Genomic DNA, 13978 nt, shown 5'->3' with positions numbered 1-13978 from the left:
GTTGTCTTTTGAGTAATTGTAAGCAGAACACAATTCACAAGAGTGCTTAGTGCTTTTTTGAATCCATTAATCTCCTGAGTGACATTTATATATATCTATGAATTATATTAACTACTTCATCTACATTTGAATACAAAATTACTTAAATCGATGATAGAAAGCGTTCTTTAGTAGGTGAGAGTGAAGTGATTATTCTCTTTTTAGTTTAGTTCAATTGAGTTTAATATTAGAGTTTTGTCTTATGCTTATAATCATAGGTATGTTTCCTAAGACTTAAATTTAAGATCAAACCACCTTGTGGATAGCTAATCACATGGTATTATAAGATTTTCTTAATTTGTGCATAGCAATGTAAGCAATTTAAAATAATCACAGTGATAAAAGTGGACATTTCTGAATTATTTGAGTGAGTGTATTACCCTCTTTGAAACACTTAATATTTATTCAATATATAAGTTCTGAGCACTTCCATTAATAATCTAACCATTAAAAATATAAAATCACCAGCCTGAGCAACATGGTGAAACCCCATCTCTGAAAAAAATACAAAAATTAGCCAAGCATGGTGGCACTCGACTGTATTCCCAGCTACTTGAGAGTCTGGGGTAGAAGGATGCTTGAGCCTGAGAGGTTGAGGCTGCAGCGGATGTGATCGCATCACTGCATTCCAGCCTGAGTGACAGACTGAGACCCTGTCTCAAGGAAAAAAAAATGTATATATACACGTATATATTAATATACACACAAATTAAAGAGTTTATACATGTAAGTCATTAAAATATGCTCCCTTTAAAGATAATATAGGAAATTCTCACCTTAAAATGATTGAGGGTTCTTTGTTTGCAAGTAACAGCAACAGACTGTGGCTTACTTCACTGAAGGTTCAGATCTCAGAGAATGTAAGTGGCTTTGGTTCTATTGTATGCTCTCCACCATGCTATGAACCTACCACTGCTCACCGCTAAAAGAAGTCAGGTGTGTTGATTTGTAATCCTACACGTACTGCCCATAATGAGAGAGCGGAAATTTCCTCAAAAGAAGGGAAAGTGATTGTCGGATAGAAAGCCCTCACACATTTCTTCTGTGAATCACCCCTGTTTCCAAAATATATTTTTAAATCTGTTTGGAAGAGTAGGTAATGAACGGCTTTCTTGAACTTTGGACAGTGACTTCAACAGAATTCAGGGCTCTGGAAGTAGTAATTTCCAGTAAATAAACCTGCTGCACTCTGAATTCTGATTTTTCTCTTACTGAGTGAATGTGGACCACGTAACCCTCAGAATGAACCTCAATTGCTTCATCTATAAAATGGAGATGCGAGAACTTGTCTATTTCTGTTACTCAGTTCTGGTGGTGACCACCTCACATTTCTAAAAGTACTATGGAAAATGAAAAGCGCTCTCTCAATATATAAATAAATAAGGAATAAAGGAGGTGAAACTAGAGAGAAAGCTATGGAAGACAAGTAGCTCAATCTGTTCCCCTTTTAATCATTGAAACAGAGTTCTGATACTACAGCAGAAGAAATGGTTCCTGTGTTATAATTTTGCTGATTCATCAGGAAACAAAGGATTAAGGTTCATCTACCTTAAAGACAAACATTACAGATTTATATTCAAGCAAGTTTATTGTTATTCTGAGTCAGGCTGTTTGTGGGATACTCATAGGGCCTGGAGAAGTTGGGAGTAAAGAAAGCTTTAGAAATCAAGAGGAGCTAGGTTTGCTCTAAGATAGAGGATATGGGAAAAAAAAAGAACACAAATGAGTGGCATTTATTGAATGTTCTGTCCATTCTGAGTAGTTGATATGCATTGTCTCTTGTAATTCTCAAAATAACTCAAAGAAGTAGTAACTTTATATCTGTTTTACATGTGCAAAAATGTAGGCAGTAACTATTGAGTAACTTATCCAGTCAGTGGGAAACTGGTCTGTAAACCCAGATACAAAACTCTTATCCTCTAAGCAAAAGATATCTGCTCTCCTTCCTCTTAAAATCTCTTATTCTACCAAACAAGTATAATAAAAGGCAAGGTGAAAGCAATTTGTGTGCAGGGATGTTCTTTGAAATATGTGTGAAGGTGTGCATGCTATGTGGAAAACACACACTATTTTATAACTGGCAATAAAGTATATATCTAGTTTAACAGTTTTATCACTTCCTGGTGCTCAAATATGTTCCTATTAAATTACATAATATTCGATGTGGCTGATGCAGATGAGTAATTGGTAGAAGTAAGGAGAATAGTAGACTTCTAGTGATACTATAATATATTGCTAAATAGCCCTGCTACAAATAGTTTTTGCTCACAACTTGTGGTTCCAGAAAGATGAAGTCGAAAGAATCAGTAAGATTTTTGGCAGATATTGCTGTAGGCTGTGGTGGGATCCACAGAAGTTATATAGTGTCCCCTGAAATGTCCTTTGTTATTCTGCTCCAATAAGTACTCATTCCTCTTCTAACTGTAGTCCACTTTGAAGGAAGAAGCTTTATCTACTTAATTTTCCAAGAGTAAAAACCATGGCACTGTCCAAATGATAAATTAGATTTTTTATATTTCATTAAGCTCCATGTAATCCTAGATATGGCTCATATGCTGCTAGCTTACTTTCTTCTTATATTTTGTGCATGAATTCATTTGTATTAGAATGCTACTGAAACTGATTACTGTATTAATTTTTCCTCCATTTTGGAATATTATATGATGTTATGCTTAAAATAGCTAAGAACTATTCACATATGAAAAAATAATTGTGCCATTCATTAGTTAAAAAGTCTGTAAAACGTATCTTCGCAAAATATTTACAGGTATTTTCCTGATTGTAGCTGATTGATTTTTATCAGTTACTTTTGAGATAAAAATTGTTACCCTTCCTGGATTAATTAAATTGAATAAATTCTAATGGAAAAGTTTCTCCTATATCCTTAGACCTTGCATTTTCCACTGAGAGAGATTATGCAAAAGAGCATTATAAGTGTACTAAAATTTGGCATTTAAAAGAATTTGTTATGGCCCGTTATTTCCTCTAACAATGAAAACGTGAAGGCAGCAGACATGAATAAATCAATAAGCATGCTTTTGATACAGCAGCCATGTTTTTGGTTTATTCAGCTCTGCTGTTAATGCACTGGGGAAAAAAAAAACAGTATCATTTTGAGTGATTTATAAAAATGTTTTTCTGATTATATCATTTCATTGTTTATAGCTTTTAACAACTCCAACATACTGATTCTGGTGTTTTGAAACATAAATACATCTTGCCATCTGATGTATTCTCTTTATTCTGCTATTTGGCATCTCTGAATAAATACGTTATTACTTTCAGGTGGGAAAGGTGGAAAAAAGAAGAAAAATAAAAACTCTTCTAAACCACAGAAAAACAATGGATCCACTTGGGCCAATGTCCCTCTACCTCCTCCCCCAGTCCAGCCCCTTCCTGGTACAGAGCTGGAACACTATGCAGTGGAACAACAAGAAAATGGGTAAAGATATTTTATATACTAACAAAATGGCCAGGGCTCTCCTCTCCTCTCCTCTCTGTTGTTCATTTTTGCCATCATCTTATGTTCTCTCACTGTTTCCTTTGCCCCGCACCACCATGTTCATGGCATTTCCCCCTCTTTTATTGTTTGCACTGTCTATGTATTTTTAGCCGATAAACACAAAACAGCACATATTGAGGACAGAGAATCCTTGGCCTTCAAGTGCCTTAGATTGTCTGCAATCAGGATAATGCAGCCTCCATTTATAATATTGCTTGTTAGTTTGAAAGCAAGTACCCACAGCTCTGTGAACTAAAGAGCCACTCCTGAGAAGGTCTGAAAAGGGAATTAAAATAACCTTCTTCATCATCCCTTGCAGTTCTCTAATGACTTGATGTCTGGCCATAGCAGGGCGCCACTGTAGAGCACCATCACAATGGGATAATTGTAGGGACCTGGCCAGTGGGTAGAACTTTAATCATCAGCTCTGATGGGAATTTAGGGGCCAGAACAATAATAGAGCCAATGCACACTCTGTAATGAAACCTTTTTAAGATACAAAATTTTCTTCGAGGGTCTTTAAATGGGACCAGTTTCCTTATTCTTTCCCAAATGTCTCACAAGAGTTAGCTTTCTTCTGTTACTTTAAGCCTTAATTGATTTTAAATACAAAGACACTGATATTTTTTATCCTCTAATTCCAAGAAGAAAAAATTGGTCAAAAAATCATACTGTTTCCTTTTCTAGTTTAATAATTCTGAATGCTTTGTCTTCCTAATTCCCAGGTCACTATTTATTTTGACTGGGCCTTTATGTAAGCTAAAAATATAGAATAAAAGCAGTTTTTTCTTTTCACAGGATTTTTTTTTTACTTAGAAATATGTAGATATTAAAATAAATCCATTTATTTCTTTAATGGCTATTCATTATCTCGGTTTAAAAAATCACATATACATGTTTATAAATTTTTTCTTCATCCTCTTTTCTTTGTACATAACTCTTGTCTTTGAGGTCTTCAGATTAATTTTTCTAACTAGAATTTTCTATGTCATAACATTGGCTTCCTTTAATGATATCATTTGCCTTTTTTGATAAAATAAAATATATATACATATATGCTGTATATATGCATTATATATGTCTACACACACACACGAATATTTTTTGTCTATGTCTTCCTTTCCCTCCAAAAGCCTTCTTTTGTGTCTCTGAGATTGTAGCACTTATTATATATGCATATATCGTTATTTTACTTCTTTTAAGTTCACGTTTGAAATGGGAAACTAAAAGCATATCCTGTGTCCTCTTTCTCTAACTTAAAAAATAAAATTCTGTATATGATGTTAATTTATATTAATGTTATAAATGTGTCAGTGTCATATAAATCATGAGCAAAGAAAAACCAAACATGTGTATTCCACAAGAGATTACTACAGAGCTTAGAAATCTGCATTTTTTTTTTATTATTACACTTTAAGTTTTAGGGTACATGTGCACAATGTGCAGGTTTGTTACATATGTATACATGTGCCATGCTGGTGTGCTGCACCCATTAACTCGTCATTTAGCATTAGGTATATCTCCTAATGCGATCCCTCCCCACTCCCCCCACCCCACAACAGTCCCGAGTGTGTGATGTTCCCCTTCCTGTGTCCATGTGTTCTCATTGTTCAATTCCCACCTATGAGTGAGAACATGCGGTGTTTGGTTTTTTGTCCTTGCGATAGTTTACTGAGGATGATGATTTCCAATTTCATCTATGTCCCTACAAAGGACATGAACTCATCATTTTTTATGGCTGCATAGTATTCCATGGTGTATATGTGCCACATTTTCTTAATCCAGTCTATCATTGTTGGACATTTGGGTTGGTTCCAAGTCTTTGCTATTGTGAATAATGCCGCAATAAACACACGTGTGCATGTGTCTTTATAGCAGCATGATTTATAGTCCTTTGGGTATATACCCAGTAATGGGATGGCTGGGTCAAATGGTATTTCTAGTTCTAGATCCCTGAGGAATCGCCACACTGACTTCCACAATGGTTGAACTAGTTTACAGTCCCACCAACAGTGTAAAAGTGTTCCTATTTCTCCACATCCTCTCCAGCACCTGTTGTTTCCTGACTTTTTAATGATTGCCATTCTAAGTGGTGTGAGATGGTATGTCATTGTGGTTTTGATTTGCATTTCTCTGATGGCCAGTGATGGTGAGCATTTTTTCATGTGTTTTTTGGCTGCATAAATGTCTTCTTTTGAGAAGTGTCTGTTCATGTCCTTCGCCCACTTTTTGATGGGGATGTTTGTTTTTTTCTTGTAAATTTGTTTGAGTTCATTGTAGATTCTGGATATTAGCCCTTTGTCAGATGAGTAGGTTGCGAAAATTTTCTCCCATTTTGTAGGTTGGCTGTTCGCTCTGATGGTAGTTTCTTTTGCTGTGCAGAAGCTCTTTAGTTTAATTAGACCCTATTTGTCAATTTTGGCTTTTATTGCCATTGCTTTTGGTGTTTTAGCCATGAAGTCCTTGCCCATGCCTATATCCTGAATGGTAATGCCTAGGTTTTCTTCTAGGTTTTTTATGGTTTTCGGTCTAACGTTTAAGTCTTTAATCCATCTTGAATTAATTTTTGTATAAGGTGTTAGGAAGAGATCCAATTTCAGCTTTCTACATATGGCTAGCCAGTTTTCCCAGCACCATTTATTAAATAGGGAATCCTTTCCACATTGCTTGTTTTTCTCAGGTTTGTCAAAGATCAGATGGTTGCAGATATGTGGTGTTATTTCTGAGGGCTCTGTTCTGTTCCATTGATCTATATCTCTGTTTTGGTACCAGTACCATGCTGTTTTGGTTACTGTAGCCTTGTAGTATAGTTTGAAGTCAGGTAGCGTGATGCCTCCAGCTTTGTTTTTTTGGCTTAGGATTGACTTGGCGAGAAATCTGCATTTTAAAAGCTGTAGTCAGAGACTACAGAAATGGGGATTTATAAAATAGGAAGAGAAAGTAGTGCTGTTAAAGCTTTATATGCATAAAGTCTTGACCTCATACCACATGAAAACTGGATAATTTGGAGGGTTTTTTTTCACATTGAGTCTACTAAAAAATAAATAGACTATAATAATTCCTGTAACCCACTGCAATAAAACCAATTAAATCAAAATGAATGCTAAACTTCTCACTTTATTTTATTATCTTGCAGTGGAATTGAAAATATTCATGAAATAGTAGATGGTGCAAATTTTTATTATTTAACACAAATTATTTTCAGTATAATTAAGATATAAAACACAAAACTGTTTCTACATATTTGGAAACTTTATATATATATATATATATGTATGTATTTTGAGTTACCTTCAAGTTTTTGTTTGCCTTAAATACCTAGTATTTGCTAAAAAAAAAAAAGAAGTTATCATTCTTACTAAAAATAGTGGTTAGATCTTAGCCAGTCAGTAATACTGACAACAAAATTCAATTTCCTTATTTTTTGAGCTCAGTTTTTAAAAGGCTAACACTTGAAAATTATTATTTTAATTATTTATAATAAAAACACATATTTAAAGTTAATATAAAAAGAACAAATAAAAATTAATAGATTGGACATGATTTTGTCCATTTTTTGATATTCTTTATACTTTTATGTTTTCTAATTGGTAAACCATATGATACTGAAAATGAAAGATTATTGAACACAGTAGAGTATTCTACAATTCATAATATTAAGTAATTCGAAAAAGAAATCTTCAGAATTGATCTTCTGGAAAATTCTTCTATATTTAATTTAGAACCTTCATAATTCAGGTAAGCTTTTCCTGATGTACAAAATATAAAAATTTCAGATACTTTTTTCGCTCTTGATACTTATTAGAGACCAGACACTAAACACTATCCTGCTTCTGACACACACACATGCACACACACAAACACACACAATTTTGTATGATAAGCCCTAGCTGAGCAATGTGGAAGAACTAATAATTTCCCCACAGAAAGGGGCAATCATATATACCAGGGAAGCCAGGGGAAAGCTTGTAGAAGTTAAGTTTTGAGGTGAATCTAGAATCATTGACTCACAAATAATAGAAAAATATTTGGTGGCTGTTGGATGCCAGGCACTGAGCCAAAAATAAGGACAAAGATAACAAGAAAACGTCTCTGTCCAAAAGTGGTCTAGCATTAGAATAGATTGTAGTCAACAACTATAACAAAATTTTACTATTGTTGTGATTTTCTGTGCAAATGGAGACAAATTTCCCTGGTCAAAGACCAAAAAAAAAAAGAAAATAAATATAATACAATGAAAGACGAGAAAACAGGAAATAGCAAATAGTCCCATTAGTCTTCCTTTTGAATCCCCACACTCTTTTCATTAAGGTTATCTGCCTTAACTAAACTGTTGTTTTGGCTATTCCTAAAGCTTGCTCCTCTAGTGTAGTACTCCTCATATTGCACTTAACTGCTTGTCTGTGTCCTTTATCAATTTGTCGCTCATGTATGAGGCTTGTTGAGTTTGAAAACTGCATAGGGTGGCCGGGCGCAGTGGCTCACGCCTGTAATCCCAGCACTTTGGAAGGCCGAGGTGGGCGGATCACAAGGTCAAGAGATCGAGACCATCCTGGCTAACACGGTGAAACCCTGTCTCTACTAAAAATACAAAAAATTAGCCGAGCGAGGTGGCAGGTGCCTGTAGTCCCAGCGACTGGGGAGGCTGAGGCAGGAGAATGGTGTGAACCTGGGAGGTGGAGTTTGCAGTGAGCTGAGATCGCGCCACTGCACTCCAGCCTGGGTGACAGAGCGAGACTCTGTCTCAAAAAAAAAAAAAAAAAAAAAAAGAGAAAACTGCATAGGGTAGGAGATAATCTAAGAAGGCGTTTTGAAGCCAACTGTGAAGCCTTGTATGTCATATTGGAGTTCTGATGTTTGAGTACAGATGATGGATTGGAGGATGTGAGGCTGGGGCAGGTAGATAAAGCATGGAATATTGCAGCAGAATGGCTAATATCATGTAAATGATAAGGGAATAAAACAAAGCAAGGGCAATGGGATGGAGGAAAGATAAGTATTTAGGAGATATACCCAGCTAATGGTAATCATCACCTTGAAAATATTGTCTCTAGTTTTTTGTTACAATATTTAGTGTTATTTCTAAAAGCTTAGCTATCATCAATTTTCATTCTAAGCCTTTCCCCACAATATCAAAATAAATATCAAAATAAAATAAAAAGTATCAGAATATCAAAAGTTATCAAACAATTGCCCGAAGAAGAAAAGTATTTGTTAATTCAGTAATACAGCAATGATGGCAATGTTTTTTCCTATCAATATTCTTCTCTCAGCTTGACAAAAATATGTCAAAATGTATTAATCCCTAGCTATAAATACAGTGCATTTTATTATAGTCATATGATTCCAGGGAGAATTCAATGGTAATTAAATTGAAAAGTGGGGCTTTTCTTTGCTACTGCAGTTAGAGATTGGCAAGCTTCTGCCAGTGTTGAACTTTATTGTATTTTTATTAGTAATTTGGTATTTGTATCTGGCCTTTTACAAGTTCATTCACATGCAACATTGATTTGTTGTCATCTTTATCATTAATTGCCAGGCAAGACAGATAATACGATGCCTCATAGTTCACTGACAATAAGTCAAAGAACAAAACCTTCTCCAGGAAAGGTTGACCAAAAGATCTTTGGTTTGGCATTAGCAGCATTTTCACAGTCTTTTTCAATGTTACTACAAGAAAAAGTCAAAATTCTATCACTCAAATAAGATGTATATCTGTAAAATGTGAAGGAAACTATAAAAACAGGGCTACCCTTCCTAAAATTTATAGAGTCATCTGTTACTTTCTCGTCCTTGTTCAGTAACTGCATGAAACCTAAGTATTTGTTGCTTGCAGTGAATTAAGACATGAACACCATAGAGATACCAGACCGTTCTTCTCCTTCATATGATATACGCCATGCCCCAACTTTCCTTCATTTATTCTTTCAGGTTCTTCTAGTCTTTTCTTTTATCTCTTTTTCCATTTTTCCTCTTTTGGTACATGGTAAGTAAATGGATCTGTGGACATTTTTCAGCTTCGCTATCCCAAAGGGGTCAAGAATTTGCTCCTTCTTGTTCTAAATTATCTTTGCAAAAAAAAAATGACACAGAAAAATTGGTGATAACTGGCTAGGCGCGGTGGCTCACATCTGTAATCCCAGCACTTTGGGAGGCCGAAGCAGTCAGATCACGAGGTCAGGAGATCGAGACCATCCTGGCTAACACGGTGAGACCCCGTCTCCACTAAAAATACAAAAAAGTATCCGGGCGTGGTGGCGGCGCCTGTAGTTCCAGCTACTCGGGAGGCTGAGGCAGGAGAAGGGTGTGAACCCGGGAGGCGGAGCTTGCAGTGAGCTGAGATCGCTCCACTGCACTCCAGCCTGGGCGACAGGGCGAGACTCCGTCTCAAAAAAAAAGAGAGAGAGAAAGAAAAATTGGTGATAACATTAATTGTAGTTAATGGGAATAGCTAATGAAATATGTTTTAGTTAATTAATGCATTAAGCAATGTATTTGACTAATGTCAAAAACAATATTTATATGGTTTGGCTCTCCTTGGCCTAACATTATTTGATTAATAAAAATGAATTGAGTACATCAAATTATAACTTTTGTTATGTTTTCTTAGCACATGATGCATATAACACATATTTCTTCTAATATATTCTCTATGAATTTTCATTTCATGTGTATATCCCCATTAGATTTTCAAAAGTAAGGATATCTTACTACCTATGGAGTTTCAGAAAAATCTTAGGAAATAACAGACTATTTCCATTTGAAAAATTGAATATGTAAACATTTTCTTTCTTTTTTCCAAGGTATGATATCCTTGGCAATGAATGAGTGTAAGTAAGGAAAGTGCACCTATTACTTTTTGGCAGCAAAAAGGACTCTTTTGTAGTAAGATTTACAAAGTAAATTTAATTATATCTAGTTACGAAGCAGAACAGCAAGCACATTTCATATTGAAAATAGACAGTTCTCTTTTGATTAGCCTCCTCTTACGTATTTCTGTTTAACTTAATAATGTGGCTTAAGTCAGATAAATAAATTATGAAAAAAGAACAAAGCATTCTAATTAGTGGAACGATTTGTGTGTTTTCAAATCAATACATATGCTTATGACTTACTCTTTTTAAGGTGTTATGTTAGATGTAACAATACAAGAACAGTTCAATGTCATAACTGTAATGCACTTGAGGAAAAGTGTATTATAAACATGTATTATAAACATGTGAAAAGTTAAATACTAAAATAAATTAGTCAAGAGTTACAGAAACCAACACTGGAAATGACACAAGACTGTATATAATCAATTTTCAAAGAAATGTGCATCAAGGAAACCTTCATACAAGATATGGGATTTAGCCTGCATCTTGATGGATTTATAAGATTAAGATAGGTAAAATTGGAGGAGTACAGCTTATTGGAAATAAGTTGGTTCTTATAAATAAATGCACCAGGATGGGAAAAAAGTACAAAGAAAGATGAAAACAAACTGATTTATTTCAGCAGGAGATCCTTGTTGTAAAAACTGTCTGAAAAGGTAGATTGAGGCTTAGACATATTCAATGGATGGAATAAAGAGAAGTAAATCTGTTTATTCAGACCATTCTGATATTTTCGTAGATGAATTTTTAAGTGGCAGGCAGGATTGATTAGAGGATGGGAAAAACCAAAAGCAGAAAATCCCACGAGGACAGTGAGTTACAATATTTTAAAGCAATAGGATCTTTTTTCCATGTGAAATTTAATTGTGATCTCCAACATATAAAACAGATAAAAATGGCATCAATTTTGTAGAGTAATATGTTTTTTAAATTCGGACTAGCACGCATTATGTAGTCAATTAAATGGGAATACAGTTTAAATGATGGTATTTTCTAGTATAAAAATTGCTATTTGTAACACACTAGTGTGTGTTTGTTGTTTATAATATCTAATATTATAATAGATATTTAGGAGGAAATATTCCTATCAAACCGTACAGGGCTTCTGAAACAGGGTCTTGCAACTCATTTAGGTAGCCTCAGCAAGAGAAGAAAATGGCCATAGAAATGAAAATAAAGGAGTTAAAATTATGACTAACTTTGAAGGAAGAATCTTTGGAATTTGGGAAAAAGAATTTAGGGGTCTAAGGAAACTGAACATCCAAAGATGATATTATTCCCCCAAAAAACCAACCAACCAACCAAACAGACAAAAATCCTTTCTGTAACTATCTGTCAGTCAACCACAGGAAAATTTCAAGCTCCTTGTAGGGGCTGATAAGGCCTTCAGTGACCAGCCTATCCCTAACTCTCTTGCCTCTTACACGGCTGATTTTCTTCTTTCTTTGCCAGCTCTTGGCATTTAGGGAAGTATTTGAACTCTTCAAATTCCTTTCTCTTCCTCCAGGCTTCCACACATGTCGTTTAAAATGTTCCTTTTACTGGTGGTCAACCTAGCCCTGCCCAACTCCAAAACTAGTTTAAACCTCCTGCTTTCTACTTTTGTGGCATCCTGCGTCATTGATTATTTGTTTAATATCAGCTTTCCCCACTGAAATGTATGCTCTGTGAAATAGGTTCAGGACCCTGACACATAACTGCCCAAAAAAATAAATTTAGAGTTTTTTTAAAATAAAGTTTATTTTTACATCTGTTTTAGGCTCACAGCAAAATTGAGCAGAAGGTACAGATTTATCCCAGCTCCCACATATTGATAGTCTCCCCAACTATCTACGTTCTCCACCAGAGTGGTACATCTGTTACAACTGATGCACCTACACTGACACATCATCATCACCCGGAGTCCATAGTTCACATTAGGGTTCTCTCTGTGTTGCACAGTCTATGGATTTGGACAAATGTAATACATGCATCCACCATTATTTTATAATACAGAGTGGTTTCACTGTCCTAAAATTCCTCTGTGTTCTGCCTGTCCATGGCTTCCTCTCATCTAGCCTCTGGAGACTACTCATCTTTTTCCTGTCTCCGTAGCATTGCCTTTTCCAGGGTGTCAAGTAGTTGGAATCTTATTGTGTGTACCCTTTTTAGACCTTTCACTTGGTGATATGCGTTCAAGTTTCTCCCATGTCTTTTTATGGCTTGACAGCTCATTTGTTTTTAGCAACAAATAATATTCCATTGCATGGATGTTTATTTATCCATCTACCTACTGGGAGACATGTTGGTTGCTTCCAAATTTTGTCAAGTATGAATAACACCAATAAAAGTATACATGTTCAAGTTTTATGATAAATTCAACTTTTAAGCAGAATAAATGAAAAGACATTCAAGTGTAAATATTCAAGAATCATCTGGGCATTTATAAGTTACTCTTTGTAAGAGAGATCAAGACTAGAGATGTACATTTCTGATATTTACTAATATCACAGTTTCCCTAATGAATATCTCCCATGTACCAGAAACTGTATGAGGTGCAAGAAGTAGATGAGAATTACAGCTTTCTTGAATTTAAGAATCTCACAAAATAGAGGGAGAAAAGAAACAGAGAAACAAATAATCTCAATATAATATGAGGAGTACCACAATGTAAGTATTATGGAATTGCAATTAATTCCATTTGGAGTGGGGAAGAGAAGACTTCACAAAACTGATGATGTTTGAAGTGACTCTGGTTGAAGGAAGAGTAGGCACTTACAAGCAAGTGATTTGAGAACAGTCATAAACAGAGGCAGACTTTAGAAAAAATTAGAGTATACGGATGTTGAGGAAATAGTGCGAGATTAAGCTAGAAAGATGGGTTTATCAGACGAGGATGGGTTTTTCAGACCTAGCTAATGAGTTGGAGAGGTTTTTTTTTTTAAATATTAGTTATAATCACTGAATAATTTTAGGCTTAAGCGTGATGTGAATGAGATTTTAGAGATATAATTCTGTTGCACATAAGAAAGGGCAGAAGAGAAGATGATACCGGAAGAGTAGGAAAGCTAATGAGCTTGTTTACAGCAGGAAACTGATGTGTGATTGTGGGAGTGGGGGTGAAGTTTGGAGAAAGATTCACTAGATATTTAAGAGGCTGAATTTATAAGACCACTATATCCAATAATATTAATTATCTTTTCCTTGTCTGTGTTTAAAAGGATGTTATAATCCATTTGATTTCTGAAAGTATTCAGACTACAGAGAATTGAAGTAAAAAAGCTACTGATTTTGTCTAATGGTTAAAACTTTTTGGATTAATTTTCTATATTCACAGACCACGGTCCCTAAAGAAAATACAGTTTTAAAATAATTGTTATATTTTACACTCAAAATTTGTTAAAAGGATAGATCTCATGTTAAACTTTTTTACTACAATAAAAGTATTATTTTTATTTTATAGGGCAAGGTTTTGAACTCCTGTTTCATGATTTGCATTTGGATTACAAGATAAAGAGGACATTAGTTTCTACTGAGAAAATTAAGAGAATCAAAGAGATACTGAATGCATTTATATCATATT

General features: G+C 34.8%; 1 protein-coding gene across 21 annotated transcripts in view; it reads left to right on the top strand.

Moving 5' to 3' along the window:
• The window catches only part of ROBO2 (roundabout guidance receptor 2), a 608922-nt gene that overhangs the window by 561491 nt on the left and 33453 nt on the right, over window positions 1-13978 (top strand). For all 21 annotated transcript variants that reach the window (XM_054482584.2, XM_054482581.2, XM_054482583.2 and 18 more), the window contains one exon: window positions 3325-3481. In XM_054482584.2, the coding sequence (XP_054338559.1) occupies window positions 3325-3481 (157 nt within the window). The remainder of the gene's footprint in view (window positions 1-3324; window positions 3482-13978) is intronic.

Source organism: Pongo pygmaeus, chromosome 2, assembly GCF_028885625.2.
Source record: "Pongo pygmaeus isolate AG05252 chromosome 2, NHGRI_mPonPyg2-v2.0_pri, whole genome shotgun sequence".
In the NCBI taxonomy this organism is placed as follows: Eukaryota; Metazoa; Chordata; class Mammalia; order Primates; family Hominidae; genus Pongo; species Pongo pygmaeus.
Note: the sequence above shows the minus strand (reverse complement) of the source record. Positions and strands in the feature narration are given on the sequence as shown.